This window comes from Pseudophryne corroboree, chromosome 5, assembly GCF_028390025.1.
Source record: "Pseudophryne corroboree isolate aPseCor3 chromosome 5, aPseCor3.hap2, whole genome shotgun sequence".
Lineage (NCBI taxonomy): Eukaryota > Metazoa > Chordata > Amphibia > Anura > Myobatrachidae > Pseudophryne > Pseudophryne corroboree.
Genome location: NC_086448.1, coordinates 467,052,246 through 467,079,813, shown reverse-complemented (window position 1 = coordinate 467,079,813; position 27,568 = coordinate 467,052,246). Strand labels below are relative to the sequence as shown.

Below are 27,568 nucleotides of genomic sequence, written 5' to 3'. Positions count from 1 at the left end.
CTTGTAAAGCCCCAGCGTCATACTGAGGGCTTGGCAGAGGCGGGAGAGGGTTTCTGTTCCTGGGAACTGGCTGATTTCTGCAGCCTTTTTCCTCTCCCTCTGTCACGGGGCAGAAATGAGGAACCTTTTGCCCGCTTGTCCACGAAAAGACTGCGCCTGATAATACGGCGTCTTCTCATGTTGAGAGGCGACCTGGGGTACAAACGTGGATTTCCCAGCTGTTGCCGTGGCCACCAGGTCTGAAAGACCGACCCCAAATAACTCCTCCCCTTAATAAGGCAATACTTCCAAATGCCGTTTGAAATACGCATCACCTGACCACTGTCGTGTCCATAACCCTCTACTGGTAGAAATGGACAACGCACTTAGACTTGATGCCAGTTGGCAAATATTCCGCTGTGCATCACGCATATATAGAAATGCATCTTTTAAATGCTCTATAGGCAAAAATATACTGTCCCTATCTAGGGTATCAATATTTTCAGTCAGGGAATCCGACCACGCCAACCCAGCACTGCACATCCAGGCTGAGGCGATTGCTGGTCGCAGTATAACACCAGTATGTGTGTAAATACATTTTAGGATACCCTCCTGCTTTCTATCAGCAGGATCCTTAAGGGCGGCCATCTCAGGAGAGGGTAGAGCCCTTACAAGCGTGTGAGCGCTTTATCCACCCTAGGGGGTGTTTCCCAACGCACCCTAACCTCTGGCGGGAAAGGATATAATGCCAATAACATTTTAGAAATTATCAGTTGTTATCGGGGGAAACCCACGCATCATCACACACCTCATTTAATTTCTCAGATTCAGGAAAACTACAGGTAGTTTTTCCTCACCGAACATAATACCCCTTTTTGGTGGTACTCGTATTATCAGAAATGTGTAAAACATTTTTCATTGCCTCAATCATGTAACGTGTGGCCCTACTGGAAGTCACATTTGTCTCTTCACCGTCGACACTGGAGTCAGTATCCGTGTCGGCGTCTATATCTGCCATCTGAGGTAACGGGCGCTTTAGAGCCCCTGACGGCCTATGAGACGTCTGGACAGGCACAAGCTGAGTAGCCGGCTGTCTCATGTCAACCACTGTCTTTTATACAGAGCTGACACTGTCACGTAATTCCTTCCAACAGTTCATCCACTCAGGTGTCGACCCCCTAGGGGGTGACATCACTATTACAGGCAATCTGCTCCGTCTCCACATCATTTTTCTCCTCATACATGTCGACACAAACGTACCGACATACAGCACACACACAGGGAATGCTCTGATAGAGGACAGGACCCCACTAGCCCTTTGGGGAGACAGAGGGAGAGTTTGCCAGCACACACCAGAGCGCTATATATATACAGGGATAACCTTATATAAGTGTTTTTCCCCTTATAGCTGCTGTATCTTTAATACTGCGCGTAATCAGTGCCCCCCCTCTCTTTTTTAACCCTTTCTGTAGTGTAGTGACTGCAGGGGAGAGCCAGGGAGCTTCCCTCCAACGGAGCTGTGAGGGAAAATGGCGCCAGTGTGCTGAGGAGATAGGCTCCGCCCCCTTATCGGCGGCCTTATCTCCCGTTTTTCTATGTATTCTGGCAGGGGTTAAATGCATCCATATAGCCCAGGAGCTATATGTGATGTATTTTTTGCCATCTAAGGTATTTTTATTGCGTCTCAGGGCGACCCCCCAGCGCCCTGCACCCTCAGTGACCGGAGTGTGAAGTGTGCTGAGAGCAATGGCGCACAGCTGCGGTGCTGTAAGGGGGACGGCGGCGCGGCTCTGGGACCCATCCATGGCTGGGCCTGTGATCGTCCCTCTGGAGCTAATGTCCAGTAGCCTAAGAAGCCCAATCCACTCTGCACGCAGGTGAGTTCGCTTCTTCTCCCCTTAGTCCCTCGATGCAGTGAGCCTGTTGCCAGCAGGACTCACTGAAAATAAAAAACCTAATTTAAACTTTTACTCTAAGCAGCTCAGGAGAGCCACCTAGATTGCACCCTTCTCGTTCGGGCACAAAAATCTAACTGAGGCTTGGAGGAGGGTCATAGGGGGAGGAGCCAGTGCACACCAGCTAGTCCTAAAGCTTTTACTTTTGTGCCAAGTCTCCTGCGGAGCCGCTATTCCCCATGGTCCTTTCGGAGTTCCCAGCATCCACTAGGACGTCAGAGAAATGGACATTGCATTAATTCTAGATGCCAGCCGGCAAATGTCCCTCTGTGCATCTCTCATATATAAGACTACGTCTTTAATATGCTCTATGGTTAGCAATATAGTGTCCCTGTCAAGGGAATCAATGTTATCAGACAGGGAATCAGACCACGCTGCTGCAGCACTACACATCCATGCTGAAGCAATAGTAGGTCTCAGTATAGTACCTGAGTGTGTATACACAGACTTCAGGATAGCCTCCTGCTTTCTATCTGCAGGCTCCTTTAAGGCGGCCGTATCCTGAGAAGGCAGTGCCACCTTTTTTGATAAGCGTGTGAGCGCCTTGTCCACCTTAGGGGATGTCTCCCAGCGTAACCTATCCGTTGGCGGGAAAGGGTACGCCATTAGTAACCGCTTAGAAATTACTAGTTTCTTATCTGGGGAACCCCACGCTTCTTCACACAATTCATTTAACTTATCAGATGGGGGAAAAGTCACTGGCTGCTTTTTCTCTCCAAACATAATACCCTTTTTTGTGGTAACCGGGTTAATGTCAGAAATGTGCAACACATTTTTCATTGCCGTAATCATGCATCGGATGGCCCTAGTGGATTGTACATTTGTCTCATCCTCGTCGACACTGGAGTCAGACTCCGCGTCGACATCTGTGTCTGCCATCTGAGGTAGCGGGCGTTTTTGAGCCCCTGACGGCCTCTGAGAAGCCTGGGCAGGCGCGGGCTGAGATGCCGGCTGTATCGGATACAAAATAATTTTGTGCAGCTTCAGAGTAGCTCCAGACCTACTCCTAGCTTGCGATCACTTCAGACTATTTAGTTCCTGTTTTGACGTCACAGACACGCCCTGCGTTCGCCCAACCACGCCTACGTTTGCCCAGCCACTACTGCGTTTTTATCTGACACGCCTGCGTTTTTACACACACTCCCCGAAAACGGTCAGTTACCTCCCAGAAACACCCACTTCCTGTCAATCACTCTGCGGCCAGCAGTGCGAATGAAAAGCGTCGCTAGACCTTGTGTGAAATTGCATCGGCTTTTGTGAAAGTATGTCGTGCATGCGCATTGCGCCCCATACCCATGCGCAGAAGTGCCATTTTTTTGCCTGATCGGTGCGCTGCGAACGAACTGAGTAGCTCCAGACTTACTCAGCCATTGCGATCAGTTCAGTCAGTTTCGTTCCTGGTTTGACGTCACAAACACTCCCAGCGTTCGGCCAGACATTCCTCCGTTTCTCCAGCCACTCCCGCCTTTTTCCCAGAAACGGTAGCGTTTTTTCGCACACACCCATAAAACGGACAGTTTCCGCCCAGAAACACCCACTTCCTGTCAATCACATTACGATCACCAGAACGAAGAAAAAACCTCGTAATGCCGTGAGTAAAATACCTAACTGCATAGCAAATTTACTTGGCGCAGTCGCACTGCGGACATTGCGCATGCGCATTAGCGACTGATCGCTCCGTTGCGAGAAAAATATAACGAACGAACAACTCGGAATGACCCCCAAGATGCTGATCATCTGTTCTGTTTATGAGCAGCCATTGAGCATCCTCTGTCTGTCTCCCAGCTACGAGGGATGTGTTTACACTTTGATTTTGCGACTGCAGGCATCTGGTCACCTCTCAGGGCTTATATCGCACCAGCCCAGGAGGCAAATGCCACCCTGCCCCCCCGACCCAGCTCATCTAGAATGCCAGCGCTCCCGCACCAGCACCTTCAGCCAGCTGCACTTCTGTACCTGTGCTCCCAGCACCACCGCTACAGCCATACGAATCCCCGCCTGCAACGCGATCAACAGATGCTCGGAGATGCGAGGGAGGGTCTTGGCGTGCTGCCCACAGCAGGTGCCTCCCTGGGCACGTGCCTCTCATCCGTAATGGGAAATCCGGCACTGGGTTTAGGGCAATCCTTCATATGTAGTATGATCAAAATTAAACTGCACTACACTCGCTTAGTATATTAGGTATAGGAATGTTAAAATAGTGATCTGTGTGTAGCTATCTGCTGTATGTAGAGGGGTTGAAGTAATATCATTGCCATCCTCTTTTTCAAACAGGAATTGTTATACAGGAACTGCCTCTGCTGCCATTGTTCAGCATGATTGCAGAGTAAAGACACACTTCTGCAGCTCTCCAGAGTCCTGGTGTGATTTGCACAAAGAAAGGAAAGGGGGACATGATTGAAACTTTTAAATATATCAGGGGTTTAACATGGTACAGGAGAGAAACACTCTTCAAAAGAAGAGTAGTATTAGAACATTTAGACATGCACTGACACTGGAGGGAAGTAGGTTCAGAGGAAACATTTACAGAAAGGGTAGTTGATAGCCTCAGAGGTGGTATTGGCTAATATAGTAGATCACTTTAAACATGCTTGGGATATGCATAAGGGGAGCTACTCTCGCGAGATCTCTTACGCAGCCCAGAGATGGCAGCTGCCACAGCCAGTAACAGTGCTGTCCCTGCTGTGGTGTATGGACAACTACAACTGCAGCTGTCAAAATTGATAGCTGCAAGTGTCGAAACGGTCAGTGCCACTGACCATTCATACATTGCCCCCACACATTGGCGTGCTATCTTGTAGACAGCAGTGCCTATAATGACAGGGGCATTATACAAGAGGTAGAAGTGTTATCAATCCCCATAATAACCCTTCGTACATCTAACGCTAAGGCTCAAATAGGGTTTGAGGTTATCATAAGGAGAAAAATACTAGATTGGCTAAGTGGTTCTTATCTGCCGTCAAATTGTATGTTTCTATGGGCCTAATTCAAACCTGATTGCTGCTGTACGTTTTCGCAGTGCAGTGTGCCGGCGCATGCCAGACAGCCCACGGCTGTCTCAGCCCTGCGATCGCCTCTGCCTGATTTAAGGGGTGCGGTCCAGGCAACGCAGGCATGCCCGGACCGTTGGGGGGGGGGGCTGCGGTGGCTGCGTGACATCACACGCAGCCGCTGCGACCCTCACAGTGACAAGTAGCTCCCTACCAGCGCGCAGGAGCTGCGCTGGCAGGAAGCTATTCCTAAAGTACATAAGCATTGTCGCTGTGTGGTACTTTTGTACTTGTGCGAGGGGGTCAGACCTGACATGCGGGGCGAACTAGCCCTGTGCTAGGCGTCCCCCCGAATGTCTATGTAACTGATCGTAGATGTGCTAAATTTTGCACATCTACGATCAGGTCTGAATTAGGCCCTTTGTTTCTTATGAATAACAAGAACGATCTATGGTGGTCATTCCGAGTTGTTCGCTCGTTGCCGATTTTCGCTATATTGCGATTAGTCACTTAATGCGCATGCGCAAGGTTCGCAGAGCGCATGCGCTTAGTTATTTTACACATAAGTTAGGTATTTTACTCACGGCATAACGAGGAATTTTCATTGTTCTGGTGATCGTACTGTGATTGACAGGAAGTGGGTGTTTCTGGGCGGAAACTGGCCGTTTTCTGGGCGTGTGCGAAAAAACGCTGGTGTTTCTGGGAAAAACGCAGGAGTGTCTGGGCGAACGCTGGGTGTGTTTGTGACGTCAAACCAGGAACGAAACTGACTGAACTGATCGCAATGGCTGAGTAAGTCTGGAGCTACTCAAAAACTGCTAAGAAATTTCTATTCGCAATTCTGCGAATCTTTTGTTCGCAATTCTGCTAAGCTAAGATACACTCCCAGAGGGCGGCGGCTTAGCGTGTGCAATGCTGCTAAAAGCAGCTAGCGAGCGAACAACTCGGAATGAGGGCCTATGACCATTCATAGGTAATAATAAAAATAAGAAAGAAAATAAGCATTGGAGCAGATATCTCCAGTGGGCATGGTCATGTTTTTTCAACACTCGCTCTTATAGAGGACTGGGCTCAATGCTGAATGGGCTGAGTTGTTAGAGAAGAGAAGGAAAAGGAGGGTTTTTCATAACATGAATAATTTTTTTTTTACACACGTTCGGTCAGACAGGTAAAATAGCTCAACCAACTAACCAGCAACTCAGTAAATGTTCCCCTTGGCCTTTATTACATAACTAGCTGAATACCCGTGCGTCGCTGTGGATTTTCAAGTATAATCACAAAGAGATGAAAAGCGCTGGTATTTAAGCAAAGTTAATACTACTTTTAAAATAGGCTCACTTGTGGTAGGATGTTGTTGAGAACTGGTAGCATCAAAGTGCCCCTCCATGAAACCGCCCGAGAACACACCAATACAATGAATGGATTTTATTGTACAGAAATCTGTAGTCTCTGTGTCTTATTTTCTGCACAACAGGATAGATCTAAAGTTAACTGGTTAGTTTATGACAGAAGAACAGCAATTAGACTTATAACAGGACATGGTCCGCCCGTTGTTGTCAATCTTTGTCAGGCCGCACCTCCGGGCAGGCCTTCCTCGGATTGATGCTGTCAAAAGGCTGGTGCTGAGGAGAATAATCCACCTCCTTCTCAGCCCCGTCCCGCCTCTAATGCTGCCCTGCTTAGTGCTGTAAATGTTGGGATGATGCTGAATGTTAAATATATATGGTTTGCAGGTATAGGCTAACTCTATTCCCAAGGGACCTAGGTTTCCTTGCTTTGCTTCTCACTCTGCTGAAGGCTCCTCCTTTGAGGTAAAAAGGTAAAGGTTTTGCACAACACTTCAGGTCACTGTGAGATCTCTTGGTACCCTTTACACAGCAGATAAGCAGTTGCCGACTATCAAGCTTTCCTTTAATGCATTTAAGAGTCAAAATATCTATCTCTCCTTTCCTCCTATTCCTCTCTGAGAGGATTGGCAATATTTAGTTCAAGTAACGGGTTAACCTCTGATAATTGAGACACTATCTTCTCCTGACTGGAAATAGGTTGGTTAAGTACTTACATTTGAAATCTATATACATAAAAGGCAAATACCACTGACTCATCACAAAATCTCCTGAACCATAAAGGGCCATATACATGGGAGAGATGTGTGCTGAGCGAACCACTCAGCACACATCTCTCCCGCTGCTCAGCACAGCGCAATGTGTGCTGAGCGATGCGGGGGAGGATGGGGGCCGCTCATTTCACCCAGCGGGTGAAATGAGCGACGTGCTAGATTGGCCTGCATGCAGGCTGAATCGAGCACCAGCAATAGCGATGCGTGCGGCCGCGCATCACTGTCGCTGTGGGGGGGTACACACGAGTGATCTGTGCTTAAAATCTAAGCAATCTAGTCAGATTGCTTAGATTTTAAGCATGGATCTCTCTGTGAGTACCCCCCTTAAGGCTGGACTTCCTTGCCAGTGGCAGTTGCAGAGCTGTCCATGATTCAAATAGGGTAGCCACACCCAGCAATGTTTGACAGTGTTTAGGGGCAGTTGATGTGGCTCCCCTATTTGAATAATGGACTGCTCTGAAACTGCCACTAGCAAGGAAGTCCAGGAACAGAGTATTGTGTACTCTGCGACCCTCCATGACTTGGTATCACCGGCATCATGCATTATTTATAGCCCCGGCTGGGTGGGCTGTCTTAACTCTTCTCTGTGAGTGGGGAATTCCCAATAATCATCTCACCCCTTTTAACACCTTTGTGGGTGGAATTTTGAAAAATCCCTTCTTAGTGTGTGCCTACGTCACAAAAGCAAGCTACTGTTTAAATTTCAAGTTCCTAGTCCTTATGGTTCAGGAGATTTTGTGATGAGTCAGTGGTATTTTTCCCTTTTTATATATATAGATTTATATATAATTGCATTTTTACCCAGTGAAAGAGATACTGGGGGTCATTCTGAGTTGATCACTAGCTACACTCGTTCGCTGTGCAGCGATGAGGCAAAAAATGGCACTTCTGCGCATGCGTATGCGGTGCAATGTGCACGTGCGAAGTACTATTACAACGACCGATGTAGTTTCACACAGGGTCTAGCGAAGCTTTTCAGTCGCACTGCTGGCCGCAAAGTGATTGACATGAAGTAGGCGTTTCTGGGTGTAAACTGACCGTTTTGAGGGAGTGTTCGAAAAAACGCAGGCGTGCCAGGAAAAACACAGGCGTGGCTGGGCGAACGCAGGGCGTGTTTGTGTCAAAACAGGAACTGAACAGTCTGAAGTCATCGCAAGCGCTGAGTAGGTATTGAGCTACTCTAAAACTGCACCAAAAATTTTTTGCCGCCGCTCTGTGATCCTTTCGTTCGCACTTCTGCTAAGCTAAAATACACTCCCAGTGGTAGGCGGCATAGCGTTTGCACGGCTGCTAAAAACAGCTAGCGAGCGAACAACTCGGAATGACCACCACAGCTCATAATAAAGAAAAATACATTACAAATGTATAAGCAATTTATACTTAATTCTCATTTCTCTAAAGTCCTAGAGGATGCTGGGGACTCCGAAAGGACCATGGGGATAGACGGGCTCCGCAGGAGACATGGGCACTTTAAGAAAGACTTTAGGTCTGGGTGTGCACTGGCTCCTCCCTCTATGCCCCTCCTCCAGACCTCAGTTTGATACTGTGCCCAGAGGAGATGGGTGCACTACAGGGAGCTCTCCTGAGCTTCCTGACAGAAAGTATATTTGTTAGGTTTTTTATTTTCAGGGAGCCTGCTGGCAACAGACTCCCTGCATCGAGGGACTGAGGAGAGAGAAACAGACCTACTTCTGTGAGTTTCAAGGCACTGCTTCTTAGGCTACTGGACACCATTAGCTCCAGAGGGATCGGTACGCAGGTCTCACCCTCGCCGTCCGTCCCAGAGCCGCGCCGCCGTCCCCCTCGCAGAGCCGGAAGATAGAAGCCGGGTGAGTATGAGAAGAAAAGAAGACTTCAGAGGTGGCAGAAGACTTCATGATCTTCACTGAGGTAACGCACAGCAGTAAAGCTGTGCGCCTTTGCTCCCATACACCTCACACACGGCAGTCACTGTAAGGGCGCAGGGGTGGCGCCCTGGGCAGCATATAGACCTCTTTTTTGGCACAAATAAGTATATATACAGCTGGGCACTGTATATATATATATAAGAGCCCCCGCCGGATTTTACTGTTTTAAGCGGGACAAAAGCCCGCCGCCGAGGGGGCGGGGCTTCTCCCTCAGCACTCACCAGCGCCATTTTCTCCACAGCACCGCTGAGAGGAAGCTCCCCGGACTCTCCCCTGCTTAAACCAAGGTAGAAAGAGGGTTTTAAAGAAGAGGGGGGGCACATAATTAGGCGCATATTATATATATAAAACAGCGCTATCTGGGTAAACATAAAATTATTGTGTTTTTTTTCCTGGGTCATATAGCGCTGGGGTGTGTGCTGGCATACTCTCTCTCTCTGTCTCTCCAAAGGGCCTGGTGGGGAAACTGTCTTCAGATAAGAGGTTCCCTGTGTGTGTGGTGTGTCGGTACGCGTGTGTCGACATGTCTGAGGTAGAAGGCTCACCTACGGAGGAGGGGGAGCCTATGAATGTGAGGTCTCCGTCGGCGGTGCCGACACCTGACTGGATGGATATGTGGAATGTTTTAAGTGCTAGTGTGAACTTATTGCACAAAAGATTAGACAAAGCTGAAGCTAAGGAACAGTCAGGGAATGAACCCATGTCTGTCCCTATGTCGCCGGGACCTTCAGGGTCTCAGAAGCGCCCACTATCCCAAATAGCGGACACTGATACAGACACGGATTCGGACTCCAGTGTCGACTATGATGATGCAAAGTTACAGCCAAAAGTGGCTAAATGTATTCGATATATGATTATTGCAATGAAATAAGTGTTGCATATCACAGAGGAACCCCCGGTCCCTGACACGAGGGTACACATGTATAAGGGAAAGAAGCCTGAGGTAACTTTTCCCTCCTCACATAAGTTGAACGAATTATGTGAAAAAGCATGGGAATCTCCAGACAAAAAACTGCAGATTCCCAAAAGGATTCTTATGGCGTATCCTTTCCCGCCAACGGACAGGATACGGTGGGAATCCTCCCCTAAGGTGGACAAAGCGTTGACACGCTTGTCAAAAAAGATAGCGCTGCCATCCCAAGATACGGCTACGCTCAAGGATCCTGCTGACCGCAAGCAGGAGATTACCTTGAAATCCATTTACACACATTCTGGTACATTACTCAGACCAGCAATTGCGTCGGCCTGGGTTTGTAGTGCGGTAGCAGCATGGACAGATTCCTTACCGGCGGAGATTGAGACCCTAGATAAGGATTCCATTTTATTGACCCTAGACCTTAGTTTACTGGGTTCCAGAATAAACGCCATGTCAATCTCTGCTAGACGAGTCCTCTGGACCCAGCAGTGGACAGGTGATGCCGACTCAAAAAGACATATGGAGGTTTTACCTTACAATGGTGAGGAATTGTTTGGGGAAGGTCTCTCGGACCTGGTCTCCACAGTTACGGCAGGTAAATTGAATTTTTTGCCTTATGTTCCCTCAGAACCTAAGAAAGCGTCACATTATCAAATGCAGTTCTTTCGTTCAAATAAAAGAAAAGAGTACGTGGATCGTCCTTTCTTGCCAGAGGTAAGGGTAGAGGTAAAAAGCTGCACAGCACAGCTAGTTCCCAGGAACAGAAGTCCTCCCCGTCCTCTGCAAAATCCACCGCATGACGCTGGGGCTCCGCTGAGGGAGTCCACCCCAGTGGGGGCACGTCTTCGACTTTTCAGCCACATCTGGGTTCACTCACGGGTGGATCCCTGGGCAATAGAAATTGTTTCTCAGGGATACAAGCTGGAATTCGAAGAGGTGCCTCCTTGCCGGTTTTTCAAATCGGCTCTACCGACTTCTCCCCTAGAAAGGGAGATAGTGTTAAATGCTATTCACAAATTGTGTCTTCAACAAGTGGTGGTCGAAGTTCCCCTGCTTCAGAGAGGGAAGGGATACTACTCAACCCTGTTTGTAGTTCCGAAACCGGACGGTTCGGTCAGACCCATATTGAATTTAAAATCCCTGAACCTATACTTAAAACGGTTCAAGTTCAAGATGGAATCGCTCAGAGCGGTCATCGCCAGCCTGGAAGGGGGGGATTTTATGGTATCCCTGGACATAAAGGATGCATAACTTCATGTTCCCATATATCCACCTCATCAGGCGTACCTGAGATTTGCGGTACAGGATTGTCATTACCAATTTCAGACATTGCCGTTTGGGCTTTCCACAGCCCCGAGGATTTTCACCAAGGTAATGGCGGAAATGATGGTGCTCCTGCGCAAGCAGGGTGTCACAATTATCCCGTACTTGGATGATCTGCTCATAAAAGCGAGATCACGAGAGTAGTTACTGAACAGCGTGTCACTTTCATTGAAGGTGTTACAGCAACACGGCTGGATTCTCAATATCCCGAAGTCACAGCTGGTTCCTACGACTCGTCTGACCTTCTTGGGCATGATTCTGGACACAAACCAGAAAAAGGTTTTTCTCCTGATAGAAAAAGCTCAGGAACTCATGACTCTAGTCAAGAACCTATTGAAGCCAAAACAAGTGTCTGTGCATCATTGCACTCAAGTCCTGGGAAAAATAGTGGCAACATACGAAGCCATTCCCTTCGGCAGGTTCCATGCAAGGACTTTCCAATGGGACCTATTGGACAAGTGGTCCGGGTCACATCTACAGATTCATCAGCTGATTACCCTGTCCCCCAGGGCCAGGGTATCTCTCCTGTGGTGGCTGCAGAGTGCTCACCATTTGGAAGGATGCAGGTTCTGCATTCAGGATTGGATCCTGGCGACCACGGACGCGAGCCTCAGAGGGTGGGGAGCAGTCACACAGGGAAGAAACTTCCAAGGACTTTGGACAAGTCAAGAGACTTGTCTTCACATCAACATCCTGGAACTGAGGGCCATATACAACGCCCTACGTCAAGCGGAGAACTTGCTTCGCGACCAACCAGTTCTGATCCAGTCAGACAACATCACCGCAGTGACTCATGTAAACCGCCAAGGCGGCACAAGGAGCAGGGTGGCAATGGCGGAAGCCACCAAGATTCTTCGCTGGGCGGAAAATCATGTAAGCGCTCTATCAGCAGTGTTCATTCCGGGAGTGGACAACTGGGAAGCAGACTTCCTCAGCAGACACGACCTGCATCCAGGGGAGTGGGGACTTCATCGGGAAGTCTTCGCACAGATTGCAAGTCAGTGGGGCCTGCCCCAGATAGACATTATGGCATCCCGCCTCAACAAAAAGCTACAGAGGTATTGCGCCAAATCAGAAGACCCTCAGGCGGTAGCAGTAGACGCCCTAGTGACACCGCGGGTGTTCCAGTCGGTCTATGTGTTTCCTCCTCTTCCTCTCATACCCAAGGTGTTGAGAATAATAAGAAAAAGAGGAGTGAGAACAATTCCCATTGTTCCAGATTGGCCACGAAGGACCTGGTATCCGGATCTGCTGGAAATGCTCACAGAAGATCCGTGGCCTCTTTCTCTATGACAGGACCTGTTACAACAGGGGCCATGTCTGTTCCAAGACTTACTGCGGCTGCGTTTGACGGCATGGCTGTTGAACGCCGGATCCTAGCGGAAAAGGGAATTCCGGATGAGGTCATTCCTACTCTGATAAAGGCTAGGAAGGACGTGACAGCTAAACAATTTCACCGTATATGGCGAAAATATGTTTCTTGGTGTGAGGCCAGGAATGCTCCTACGGAAGAATTCCATCTGGGCCGTTTCCTTCACTTCCTATAGACTGGAGTGAATTTGGGCCTAAAATTAGGCTCCATTAAGGTTCAGATTTTGGCCTTATCCATTTTCTTTCAAAAAGAATTGGCTTCTCTCCCAGAAGTACAGACTTTTGTAAAGGGAGTGCTGCATATTCCGCCTCCTTTTATACCTCCGGTGGCGCCTTGGGACCTTAACGTGGTGTTGAGTTTCCTTAATTCGCACTGGTTTGAACCACTTCAAACGGTGGAGTTAAAATATCTCACTTGGAAGGTGGTCATGTTATTTGCCTTGGCTTCGGCTAGGCGACTGTCGGAATTGGCGGCTTTGTCTCATAAAAGCCCCTATCTGGTTTTCCATATGTATAGGGCGGAATTGCGGACCCGTCCTCAATTCTTGCCTAAGGTGGTGTCATCTTTTCATATGAACCAACCTATTGTGGTGCCTGTGGCTACACGAGATTTGGAGGATTCCGAGTCCCTTGATGTAGTCAGGGCTTTGAAAATTTATGTGGCCAGAATGGCTAGAGTCAGGAAGACAGAAGCACTGTATGTCCTGTATGCAGCCAACAAGGTTGGCGCCCCTGCTTCGAAGCAGACTATTGCTCGCTGGATCTGTAATACGATTCAGCAGGCGCATTCTACGGCTGGATTGCCGTTACCAAAATGGGTCAAGGCCCATTCCACTAGGAAGGTGGGCTCGTCTTGGGCGGCTGCCCGAGGGGTCTCGGCACTACAACTGTGCCGAGCTGCTACTTGGTCGGGTTCAAACACCTTTGCAAAGTTCTATAAGTTTGATACCCTGGCTGAGGAGGACCTAAGGTTTGCTCATTCGGTGCTGCAGAGTCATCTGCACTCTCCCGCCCATTTGGGAGCTTTGGTATAATCCCCATGGTCCTTTCGGAGTCCCCAGCATCCTCTAGGACGTTAGAGAAAATAAGATTTTAAACCTACTGGTAAATCTTTTCTCGTAGTCCGTAGAGAATGCTGGGCGCCCGTCCCAAGTGCGGACTACTTCTGCGAGACTTGTATATAGTTTTGCTTACATAAGGGTTATGTTATAGTTTCATCAGGTTGGGCTGATGCTACGTTATTTTTTCATGCTGTTAACTGTTTAATAGATACACAAGTTATACGGTGTGATTGGTGTGGCTGGTATGAATCTTGCCCTTGGATTAACAAAAATCCTTTCCTCGTATTGTCCATCTCCTCTGGGCACAGTTTCTGTAACTGAGGTCTGGAGGAGGGGCACAGAGGGAGGAGCCAGTGCACATCCAGACCTAAAGTCTTTCTTAAAGTGCCCATGTCTCCTGTGGAGCCCGTCTATCCCCATGGTCCTTTCGGAGTCCCCAGCATCCTCTACGGACTACGAGAAAAAGATTTACCGGTAGGTTTAAAATCTTATTTATTGGCATAGGTGTCAACTGGTGTTTTTTCCCCTTATTTTGCCTTTTATTGTATATCTCAATTGGATGAATATAGTAATTCAGTTGATGGGTTGTTGTTTTAAATGTTGTCTGCAAAATGATAACAAGTGTATTACTTATTACAGGTTGCTACCAAGATTTTTAGTGCTCCAAATTAAAACTACAGTACAGTATGTGGATTGCTGTGCAAAAACATAAAGGAATACCAACATCTAAATATAACCTTGGCGACAGGTGATCAGGAATAATGGGATGTTTATGCTCTGTCTGCATCTGTAATCACTTTTTATGTTGGAATAAACATACTGGAAAACGGCTAAGAAGGAGTACTGTTTTCTCTTGCTGCACTAAACGGAAATACAACACAAATGACTTTGTCACAAGTGACTCGATTCTGCAGAGACAAATGAAGCAGACAACGGAAGACACACATTTTATAAGGTATGTTACCTAGTATTGTAGATTAGCCAATACAGTATACATAATTTAGGAATGATAAAACTAAAAGACTTGTGTTCAGTTTTCTAATAACTAAAATAGAGATGTTCTATCAAATAGTTAATGCATTTGTTTTTTCTTTAAAATGCATTAAGTTAACGTTGCAGTTAGGCATGTCCTATGCCAGTTACACATGCTCCCACATCCTACACTCATAGTGGCCAAATTCTGTAGAGACCCCTCCAAGAGAGATGGGCAGGTGGAAACCCTCCTCAATGGGGTGTGGGCGTGGCACTGAATTCGTGTCATTGTGGATCCCCTACTAAAACCACGATTTGCTTCATTTTACAGTTGGTAATTTTCAATTTGTGCACAGTATTTTAATAATAGAACAGAAAAAAACAACACAAATCATAAGTATTCTTTAAAACTTTCACAAGACGGCTGGTATTAGACCTATAGGAAGCATTCACACAGTTTTATTGGACTGGTACAGTAATTCTTATTGGGCATAGAAGCAGGCCCATAGGGAGGGGTGTATGAGTGATGCCATCGCCTAGAGCTCAAAGCCTGGGGGGCACCACCGTCATTGCCCCACAGCCCCTGCATTTGGCTTGCATGGTGCCTGCAAACCGCAGGCTATTACATTACCCCCATATACAGAATCCAGTAATATAAAGAATAGTATGACTATGCACAACTTTAAATAGCTCACTGTTTAAATGTGTTCATTAGAAGATCGCACTCTAAACCTTTGACGCGTTTCCTCTGGGTTCCAGGTTTCATCAGAAAGACATTTTCTGGATTTATACAAGCTTTTATAACCACATTACTCAGTTTACAGATAGTAGTCTTGTGAGCGGGACCGGATGCATTTAAGGCAAATATGCGGTCAACTCTCGGAAAATACAGTTTTCAAGTGTTTGACCACATTCCCCATATGCACCAAGCTCCTGAAAGCAAAACTTTCTAGTGCTTGGACTTGATATTCAACACTAAATGGCATTGCCTAATAAAAGCCTATGGGCCTCTCTTCTCGATGTTCCCTGCATGCACAGAAGGACTCCCAGAGTCCCAGGTCATAAACTCGGAAACCCTTATATCATAAAGGACATCTTATGCCTCCCTGGAAGAGCTCTCTTTTGCGATTTCAGCCACTATTGTACAAGCATATGACGTTACTAAATGCTGCTATGTTTGCAACCAGTGGTGGGATGCATGCGATGCTTGATGAATCCTGCACTGTATGTTAATACTAACGGCCCATACACACTAAGCGATTTTGAGCTTTTACAATAATGTTTTCTGAAAACCTGCTCCCTCCCCAAGCCCCATTTTGAGTCTCACCCCAATGGAGCACAGCGCAGCAGCACCAGCACAGGCTGAAAAACAAAAGTACTGTACAAAGGCCCTCATTCCGAGTTGTTCGCTCGCTAGCTGCTTTTAGCAGCATTGCACACGCTAGGCCGCCACCCTCTAGGAGTGTATCTTAGCTTAGCAGAATAGCGAACGAAAGATTAGCAGAATTGCCACTAAATAATTCTTTGCAGTTTCTGAGTAGCTCCAGACCTACTCCTAGATTGCAATCACCTCAGTCTGGTTAGTTCCTGGTTTGACGTCACAAACACGCCCTGCGTTCGGCCAGCCACTCCCCCGTTTCTCCAGACACTCCCGCGTTTTTTCCTGACACCCCTGCATTTTTTAGCACACTCCCGGAAAACGCTCAGTTACCACCCAGAAACTCCCCTTTCCTGTCAATCACTCACCGATCAGCAGAGCGACTGAAAAGCGCCGCAGGATCCACAGCAAATCTACTAAGTTTTTAGTTAAATAACTAAGCGCATGCGCCCTGCGTGCCTTGCGCATGCGCATTTTGCAACAAATCGCAAAAATCGGCAACGAGCGAACAACTCGGAATGACCACCAAAGTGAATATCCACTGCCACCAATGTTGATTGTGACTGTCCCCCAGTAATATATACATTGCTGGTACAGGCCATTATGTAAATAGCCTTTCTAATCAAAGATTTTCAGCAAAGCGTTTTGCCTCCTGAAAATCTCTTGGTCTTTGGGAAAATAGCTCTGTGTGTATGCACTACTTTGGTGAAAGATATATTTTTCAGAGACTTTATCAAATTCTTTTGAAATGAAAATCTCCAAGTGTGTATATACCTTAAGCCTTGTTTTATTACTTTGTATGTTCACAGTTTTAAAATGCAACAAAGTATGTCACTGCTATATAAATGTTTATAAATAATTGCAAATACATTCTTTACAGCAGTGATTTTCAACCTTTTTAAACTCGTGGTACACTAAACTAGATTTTAAAATTGCCAAGGCGCAGCATAATTTTTTTAAATCAAGTATAATACATACAGTATAATAACAAATATCAACATAAAATTAATATATTTTGATATTTGTTATTATTACTCTTAAAATTAGTAGAAATAAATAGGTTTTTACATACATAAGAATATCAATGGGAAACCTGCGCTTGGTGATGTCTCATGATGTCTCTTGTCCAAGGACAGATGGTTGACAAGCATACCCTCAAGTCCTCCTCCAATGATTGAAGCTGTGACCTGTTCTTAAACTTCGTGGTGTTCATAGCAGAAAAGTCAGCCTCACACAGATGTCCCCATTGTAATTCCACACACCTGCCCCCCAGCGTAATTATACACACATGTCCCTCACTGTAATTCCGTACACCTGCCCCCCCAGCATAATTATACACACATGTCCCTCATTGTAATTCCGTACACCTGCCCCCCAGCGTAATTATACACACGTCCCATTGTAATTCCGTACACCTACCCCCCAGCGTAATTATACACACATGTCCCCCACTGTAATTACACACATCTGCCCCCCAGCATAATTATACACACATGTTTCTCATTGTAATTCCATACACCTGCCTCCCCAACGTAATTATACACACATGTCCCTCATTGTAATTACGTACACCTGCCCACCCAGCGTAATTATACACACATGTCCCCATTGTAATTCCACACCTGCCCCCCCAGCATAATTATACACACATGACCCCCCCTGTAATTCCACACACCTGCCCCCCCTTAGTAATGCTACACACATGCCCCTCATTATATTTCCACAGACCAACTTCCCCCCATAGTAATGCCACATACCTGCCCCCCCCCAGTAATTCCACACACCTGCCCTCTCTAGTAATTCCACACACCTGCCCCCCCCCTAGTAATTCCACACACCTGCCCCCCCCCCCTAGTAATTCCACACACCTGCCCTCCCCATAGTAATGTCACACACATGCCCGTCATATTTCACACACCAGCATCCCCCCAGTAATGCCACACACCTGCCCCCACCCTAGTAATTCCACACACCTGCCCTCTCTAGTAATTCCACACACCTGCCCCCCCAGTAATTCCACACACCTGCCCTCCGCCATAGTAATGCCACACACATGCCCCTCATATTTCACACACCAGCTCCCCCCACAGTGATGCCACACACCTGCCCCCATAGTAATGCCAAACACATGCCCCTCATATTTCACACACCAGCTGCCCCATAGAAATGCCACACACCTGCCTCCACCCTAGTAATTCCACACACCTGCCCTCTCTAGTAATTCCACACACCTGCCCCCCAGTAATTCCACACACCTGCCCTCCCCATAGTAATGCCACACACATGCCCCTCATATTTCACATACCAGCTCCCCCCAGTGATGCCACACACCTGCCCCCCCCATAGTAATGCCACACACATGCCCCTCATATTTCACACATCAGCTCCCCCCTAGTAATGCCACACACCTGTGCCCCCCCAGTATTTACACACACCTGCCCCCACTTAGTAATTCCACATATTTACCCCCTAGTAACTCCACACACCTGCCCCCAGCCCCATAATAATTTATCACGCTTTAATAAACGTGAAATCTCTCAGGAGTAAAGTGTGTGAGGGCCCAGGCAGCATGGAGTGAGTGGGTGGGTGGGAGAGCGGAATGTGACATGCGGTGTAACCTATGAGTCACCATAGGTCACAGGCCAGCTGTCACAGAACGGAAGTGCTGCGCTGGCTGAGCAGGCATATCTGGATGCTGCTGCTGTGGCACGGTCTGGTGGGCAGCGATCTGGTTGGTGGTAGATCTCTGGTGGCTGGTGGTAGGTCTGGCTGGCTGGTGGCAGGCGATGGCCGGTCTGTGCAGCGGGCACCTCTGGCAGGCGGTGGCAAACCAGTTGAAAAAGGCTGCTTTAGAGTCTAGACATGCTTTTCTTGTGTTTTTCTAGTAGACTTTCAGGGGAAATAAGGAGATTTATGGTAAGAACTTGCCTTTGTTAAATCTCTTTCTGCGAGGTACACTGGGTTCCACAGTGAATAAGACTGGGGTGTAGAGTTGGATCTTGATCGGAGGCACCAACAGGCTAAAAGCTTTGACTGTTCCCAAGATGCTCAGCGCCACCTTCTCTGTAACCCCACCTCCGTGCACAGGAGCTCAGTTTTGTTAACCAGTCCAATGCAGTAGCAGGTAAAAGAGATGACAACCGTTAGTAGCCACATACACCACATTCTCACGACAGGAGAAGGTAATAGCGGCTAATGCCATACTAACCCAAAGAAGCTAAGTGCTTCAGGGTGGGCGCCCTGTGGAACCCAGTGTACCTCGCAGAAAAAGATTTAACAAAGGTTAGTTCTTACCATAAATCTCCTTTTCTGCAGCGGGGTACACTTGGGTTCCACAGGGAATAACATCGGGATGTCCTAAAGCCGTTCCTCATGGGAGGGGACGAACTGTAGCGGGCACAAGAACCCGGTGTCCAAAGGAAGCATCCTGGGAGGCGGAAGTATCGAAGGCATAGAACCTTATGAACGTGTTCACTGAGGAACACGTAGCCGCCTTGCACAATTGTTCAAGGGTCGCACCACCATTCTAATCCATCTGGCCAGGGTTTGCTTATTCGCAGGCCAGCCACGTTTATGAAAACCAAAAAGTACAAAAAGAGAATCAGACTTCCTAATGGAAGTTGTCCTCTTCACATAGATATGGAAAGCCTGTACCACATCCAAAGACCGCTCTTTGGAGGACAAGTCAAGAGAGATAAAGGCTGGAACCACAATCTCTTGGTTAAGGTGGAAAGAAGACACCACGTTAGGTAGATAACCAGGGCACGTCCTAAGAACCGGCCGGTCATGGTGAAAATATCAGAAAGGGTGACCGACAGGATAAGACACTCAAGTCTGAAACCCGTCTAGCAGAGGTAATATCCAGCAGAAACAAGACCTTAAGAGTAAGCCACTTAAGGTCCACAGATTCAAGAGGTTCAAAAGGAGAACCTGGCAAGGCCTCCAGAACCATCAACAAATCCAAGGAGCCACCTGTGGGACATAGGGGGTCAATCCGAGTTGATCGCTAGCTGCCATTGTTCACTGCATAGCGATCAGTGAAAAAAAATGGCTATTCTGCGCATACTTATGCACCGCAGTATGCACGCGCGTTGTACGGGTACAAAGTCCTTTGTGGTTTTGCACTGGTTCTAGTGACAAATCCAATCGCATGGCCGAACGCAAGGAGATTGACAGGAAGTGGGAGTTTCTAGCTGTCAACTGACTGTTTTCTGGGAGTGTTTGGAAAAACGCAGGTGTGACCGGGCGTTTGCTGGGCGGGTATCTGACGTCATTACCGTGTCACTCGTCGCAGCAATCATCGCACAGGATAAGTAACTACAGGGCTGGTCTTGTTTTGCACAAAATGTGTTTGCAGGTGCTCTGCTGAACAGGCATTCGCACTCCTGCAAAGCGAAAATACACTCCCCCGTGGGCGGCGACTATGCATTTGCACGGCTGCTAAAAACTGCTAGCAAGCGATCAACTCGGAATGACCCCCATAGGGAGGTTGAATCAGTAAAACACCCTGAGTGAACGTATGAACTTCAGGCAGAGTCGCAATTTTTCTCTGAAACCATACCGACAAGGCAGAAATATGAACCTTGAGGGAGGCCAGACAAAGGCCCAAGTCCAGGCCCTGTTGCAGGAGAGCCAAAAGTTTGGCTGTACTAAACTTGTAAACGTCATGATTGTTAGATGCGCACCAAGAAAAGTAAGAATTCCAGACCCTATGATAAATACGAGCAAAAGCCGGCTTACGGGCCTACAACATAGTTTGAATAACCGCCTCAGAAGATCCCCTGGCCCTCAGAACTGAAGCTTCAAGAGCCACGCCATCAAAGCCAGTCAGGCCAAATCCTGGTAGACCCAAGGGCCCTGAAAGAGGAGGTCTGGGCATTGCGGAAGTAGGAGAGGACACTCTAATGAGAGACCCTGTAGGTCTGAGAACCAATGTCGTCTGGGCCATGCTGGAGCGATCAGAAGTAGGATTCCTCCTTCTTGCTTGAACTTCCTTATTACCCTGGGTAGGAGTGACACCGGAAGAAACACGTACGGCAGCCGAAAGTTCCACGGAATTGCCAGTGCGTCCACGAACGCCGCTTGAGGATCCCTTTCCTTGCTCTGAAGACCGGAACCTTGTGATTGTGTCGAGACGCCATCAGGTCTACGTCTGGGAGGCCCCACTTGTTCACTAGAATTGAAATACTGGATGAAGGCTCCACTCTCCGGCGTGTACGTCCTGACGACTGAGGAAGTCCGCTTCCCAGTTGAGGACCCCCGGAATGAACACTGCCTATATGGCTGGCAGATGGCGTTCCGCCCATAGAAGAATCCTTGACTCTTCCATCATTGCCATGCGGCTTCGAGTGCCACCTTGATGATTTATGTAGGCCACCGTGGTGACGTTGCCTGACTGTACTTTGAACAGGCCTGTTCTGTATCCGATGCTGGGCCAGGTTCAGAGCACTGAACACTGCCCGCAACTCCAGAATGTTTATCGGGAGGAGAGACTCCTCCCTGGTACACTGACCCTGAAGAGAGTGTTGCTCCAACACCGCGCCCCAACCCCTCAGACTGGCATCCATTGTCAGGAGGACACAGTTGGAGAACCAGAAGGGACGACCCCTGTTCAATCGTTGATCCTGTAGCCACCAGCTCAGTGACAGACGAACCTCTGGAGACAAGGAGATCATGTGAGACCTAATCCAGTGAGGCAGGCCATCCCACTTGGCAAGAATCATCTTCTGCAGAGGGCGGGAATGAAATTGAGCGTACTCAACCATGTTGAAAGTCGACACCATGAGGCCTAGTACTTGCATCGCTGAGTGTATCGACACTCGCGGGCGAGAAAGGAAGCATTGTATCGTGTCCTGAAGATTCAGGACCTTCTCCTGTGACAAGAACAACCGCTGGTTATGTGTGTCCAACAAAGCCCCAGGTGCACCATGCTTTGGGCAGGGACCAGGGGTGATTTTTTTCCAGTTGATGAGCCACCCGTGGGCTTGCAGAAACTGGACCGTCAGATCTAGATGACGGAGGAGTACTTCTGGGGAATTCGACAGGATCAGCAAGTCATCCAGATACGGTAGGATCCTGACACCCTGACGGCGGAGCAGGGCTGTCATCACCGCCTTGACCTTGGCGAAGATTCGCGGAGCTGTGGTCTGTCCAAAAGGTAAGGCCCAAAATTGATAATAGAGGTTGCCAGTAGCAAACCGCAGGTATTGCTGATGCGACATGGCAATATGAATATGTAGGTAAGCATCCTGTATATCCAGGGAGACCATATAGTCCCCGGGCTCCAAAGCCAGAACAATAGAGTGAAGAGTTTCCATACGAAACTTGGAGACCCTCACAAATCTGTTCAAAGACTTGAGGTTGAGAATGGGCCGGGAGGAACCATTCAGTTTCGGGACTAGGAACAGTGGTGAATAGTACCCCCTGCCTCTCTGAGCCAGAGGCACCAGCACTACCACTCCTGTGTCCAGGAGGGACTGTACCACCAAATGAAAAGTTTTTGCCTTTTCCGGATCTGAAGGGATGTTTGTCAGGCAAAATTGTTGAGGGGGATGTTTTTTGAAGGATATGGCGTATCCGTGAGTGACAACTTCCCTTACCCAGGCGTCTGAGGTAGTCTTCAACCATACCTGGGTAAACCGTAGAAGTCGGCCTTCCACCCCGGGATCCCCCAGGAGGAGGCCCGCCCCGTCATGCAGCAGGCTTGTCTGATTTGGAAGCAGGCTGACAGGCAGCCCAGGCACATTTAGCTGTGTGGTTTTGGAAGTGCAAGCCTGTTTCGGGTACACCTGACCCTTTGCTTTACCTGGAGGTTGAAAGGAACGAAAGGAAGTACTCTTAGACTTCGATGCCGAAGGTAAAGTATTAGGCAGACATGCAGTCTTAGCTGAAGCTAAGTCAGCAGCAGTCTTGTTGGGATCTTCCCCAAAAAGAATATTTCCCTTAAAATGGATCACCTCCAAGGTCTTCTATGGACCAGGACCGCAACCTGAGGATCCGGCGAGCCAGAACAGACATAGTAGACGCTTTGGCCGCCAGGATACCTGCATCAGATGCCGCCTCCTGAATATAATGAGGGGTTGTATTAAGGTATGAAAGCCACTGTCTAGCATTATCAGGAAAATCAGACGGTAGTTCCGCTTCCACTTCCTGAACCCAGGCCTCTATAGCCTTAGCAGCCCAAGATGCCGCAATAGTGTGCTTTTGTACAGCTCCAGCAAGAGTGTAAATGGACTTCAAGCAACCCTCCACACGCTTATCCGTCTGTTCCTGCAGCGAGGTGACGGTAGTGACAGGCAGAGCAGAGGACACCACCAGACGTGCGACTTGTGAATCCACCGGCGGAGGTGTTTCCCAATTTTCACTTAACTATGCAGCGAGAGGATAACGGGCTAGCATCTTTTTAGACAGAGCAAATTTCTTTCCTGGATTTTCCCAGGATTCCTGACGAATGTCAACCAAGTGGTCAGAATGAGGCAAAACTATTTTAGTAACCTTCTGACGTTTAAACTTATCTGGTGTCTTAGAGGTAGCTGGAGGCTCTTCGTCATCATCGATTTAAAGAATCAGCCTGACAGCCTCCAAGAGGTCAGGAACATCCACTTGTGTCAGAGATTTCCCATCAGAAGCATCTGCATCAGTGTCTGAAAGGTTAGTGTAAGCGCCATCTTCATCGGGTGAGGTATCCGAAACGTGTGGATTGTGAGGAAGTAATGGCCCGTTTAGATGACCCCTTGGTCTTAGACGGGCGAGAATCAGGATTTTGCTTAGCCAGAGACTGATTTAATTGCTGTAACTGAGAAGACAGAGTATCTGCCCATGGTGGATTAACTGCAGGGACAATATGTGGCTGTAATGGCACAGGAGGTCCCATAGTGGGCGCAAGTCTAGTTACTAGCTTAGTCAGTAAATTAGAGAAAACAGCCCAAGGTGGGTCTTAATTTGCCCCGTTGCTGCAGACTGGTATAGAACCCCCAGTACCTGAACCCTCAGCTGCTATGTTTTCCTCCGAGGAATCCGTGGCATCAGCACTGCATGGTGCAGGATCAGCCATGGATCTACCACCATTTGTAGCAGACATTATATGTAAGCGTAAACTTAGGGTGTAACAGTACAATATAAGCAGACAAATTACCTGACAAAAAAACCCTGTATAGTGTAACTACAAGCAGAACACAAACAGAGGATTTAAGAGGTATATGGTGACTGAAACACACAGAGAAAAATACCAAAGTAGTATATCCTGTGAAACACTATATTTATGAGGACGCTGACGCACTTAGCCCCCTCAGGGTACAGATTATAGGGATAGGGATACACGAAATAGCGATCACACAGCAGCTATTGGCACACACTCAGTCACGTATACAATGCAGAAATTATTACCAACAATAAAACTGCACTGGACTAGCAATACTAAGTACAACTGTACCACTAAGTAAAGCTATATAGGTATATAGATATAACAAACAGCTCACACCTCAACCATGCCGCACAACATGGCAGTCAACATACAGATGGGTCCACCGTTATCTTGACTAGTTTTCTGAGCCTAGTCACAACATGACTTCTTAGTATAAACCCTTCATCTATTGTTCTCAGCTGCAATACAATACAGAGAACAATACAGCAGGGGATTAAATCATTACAGCAGGGGATTAAGTCCGATTGGCCAGTCTCAGTTAATCCTATTAAAGGTCAAGATAAATGTGGACCCATCTGTAACACACGCCAACAGGCATGAACCATTTGCAGCAACATGCTGAAAATAATTGTAACACAACACTTGTGTAACTACAACAAAGTAACTACTGCAGGTAAAGTTCGCACTGGGTCGGGTGCCCAGCATCCTCTACGGACTAGGAGAAAAGGATTTACCGGTAGGTATTAAAATCCTATTTTCTCATACGTCCTAGAGGATGCTGGGTTCCACTTCAGTACCATGGGGTTATACTAAAGCTCCAGTATGGGCGGGAGAGTGCGGATGACCCTGCAGCACCGATTGACCAATCTTGAGGTCCTCATCGGCCAAGGTGTGAAACTTGTAGAACTTTGCAAACGTGTTTGGCCCTGACCAAGTAGCTGCTCGGCAAAGTTGTAATGGCGAGACCCCCCGGGCAGCCGCCCAGGATGAGCCCACCTTTCTAGTAGAATGGGCATTTACCGACTTCGGTATCGGCAATCCTGCCGTGGAATGAGCGTGCTGAATCGCCTCTGTTTTCCTTATCCGAGCTGTTCTTGCGACATAAATTTTCAAAGCTCTGACCACATCAAGAGACTTTGACTCAGTGAAAGTGTCAGTAGCCACTGGCACCACAATAGGTTGGTTCATATGGAAAGACGAAACCACCTTCGGAAGAAATTGTTGGCGAGTTCTCAAATCTGCCTTATCTTCATGGAAGATCAGGTAAGGGCCCTTGTGAGACAAGGCCCCCAACACAGACACCCGCCTTGCGGATGCCAAGGCCAAAAGCATCACCACTTTCCAAGTGAGAAACTTCAATTCTATCTCCTGTAGAGGTTCAAACCAATCCGATTGAAGGAACTGCAACACCACATTAAGGTCCCATGGTGCCACTGGAGGCACAAATGAAGGCTGGATGTGCAGCACCCCTTTCATGAACGTCTGAATTTCTGGAAGGACGGCCAATAGTTTTTTAAAGAAAACTGACAAGGCCGAAATCTGAACCTTGATTGAACCCAATCTTAGGCCCGCATCCACACCAGCCTGCAGAAAATGGAGAAAACGTCCCAACTGAAACTCCTCCGTAGGAGCCTTCTTGGATTCACACCAAGACACATATTTTCTCCAAATACAGTGGTAATGTTTAGACGTTACTCCTTTCCTGGCCTGAATAAGAGTGGGGATGCCTTCTTTGGGAATACCCTTTCGGGCTAGGAACCGGCGCTCAACAGCCATGCCGTCAAACGTAGCCGCGGTAAGTCTTGATACACACACGGCCCCTGCTGCAGCAGGTCCTCGCGAGGAGGAAGAGGCCGAGGATCTTCTATAAGCAACTCCTGAAGATCTGGATACCAAGCTCTCCTTGGCCAGTGTGGGGCAATGAGGATTGCTCGAACCCTTGTTCTTCTTATGATTTTTAGAACTTTCGGTATCAGTGGAAGTGCTATTGCTTGAGGGTCTCTCGACCTGGAACAATATCTCTGAAGCTTCTTGTTGAGACGAGATGCCATCATGTCTACTTGAGGAACTCCCCAAAGACTTGTCACCTCTGTGAAGACTTCTTGGTGGAGGCCCTATTCTCCTGGATGGAGATTGTGTCTGCTTAGGAAGTCTGCTTCCCAGTTGTCCACTCCCGGAATGAAAATTGCTGACAGAGCTCTTGCATGCCTTTCTGCCCAGAGGAGGATCTTTGTCACCTCTGCCATTGCCGCTCTGCTTTTCGTTCTGCCTTGACGGTTTATGTACGCGACTGCTGTTACATTGTCCGACTGGATCTGCACGGGATGATCTTGAAGAAGATGTACCGCTTGTAGAAGGCCGTTGTAAATGGCTCTCAACTCCAGAACGTTTATGTGAAGGCAGGCTTCCTGATTTGACCATTTTTCTTGGAAGCTTTCCCCCTGTGTGACTGCTCCCCAGCCTCGGAGACTTGCATCCGTGGTTACTAGGACCCAGTCCTGAATCCCAAACCTGCGTCCCTCTAGTAGGTGAGAACTGTGTAGCCACCACAGGAGCGAAATCCTGGCTTTGGAGGACAGGATTATCTTCCGGTGCATGTGTAGGTGGGATCCGGACCACTTGTCCAACAGGTGCCACTGGAATACTCTGGCATGGAATCAGCCAAACTGTATGGCCCCGTAGGCCGTCACCATTTTCCCCAACAACCGAATGCATTGATGTATTGACACTCTTGTTGGTTTCAAAATTTGTTTGACCATTCTCTGGATTTCCAGAGCCTTTTCTACTGGAAGAAATACTCTCTGTACTTCTGTGTCCAGTATCATCCCCAGAAAGGACAATCTTGTCGTCTGTTCCAATTGTGACTTCGGAAAATTCATGATCCAACCGCGTTGTTGGAGTACTGACAGGGAGAGTGCAATGTTCTGCACCAACCGTTCCCTGGATCTCGCTTTTATCAGGAGATCGTCCAGGTAAGACATTATATTGACTCCTTGTTGTCGAAGGAGGACCATCATCTCTGCCATCACCTTAGTGAATACCCTCGGTGCCGTGGAGAGCCCGAACTGCAACGTCTGGAACTGGTAATGGCAATCCTGTACTGCGAATCTCAGATAAGCTTGGTGAGGAGGATAAATGGGAACATGCACTAAGCATCTTTTATGTCTACTGACACCATGAATACCCCTTCCTCCAGACTGGAAATCACTGCCCTCAGAGATTCCATCTGGAACTTGAACCTTTTGAGGTAGAGATTCAGATTTTTCAGGTTTAAAATTGGTCTGACCGAGCCGTCCGGCTTTGGAACTATGAAAAGGTTTGAATAAAAACCTTCTCCTTGCTGTGACAAGAGTACCAGGACAATGACTTGATCCTGACATAATTTTAGAATTGCAGCTGTTACGACTTATCTGTCTGGAAGAGAAGCTGGCAAGGTCGATTTGAAAAATCGACA

The 27,568-nt window shown here is 47.8% G+C and overlaps 1 protein-coding gene across 2 annotated transcripts in view; it reads left to right on the top strand.

Moving 5' to 3' along the window:
- Positions 1-27,568, top strand: part of OTULIN (OTU deubiquitinase with linear linkage specificity) — a 285,053-nt gene that overhangs the window by 41,439 nt on the left and 216,046 nt on the right. For both annotated transcript variants that reach the window (XM_063922959.1, XM_063922958.1), the window contains exon 2: positions 14,261-14,576. In XM_063922959.1, coding sequence (XP_063779029.1) covers positions 14,383-14,576 — 194 coding nt within the window. In that variant the 5' untranslated portion in view covers positions 14,261-14,382. The remainder of the gene's footprint in view (positions 1-14,260; positions 14,577-27,568) is intronic.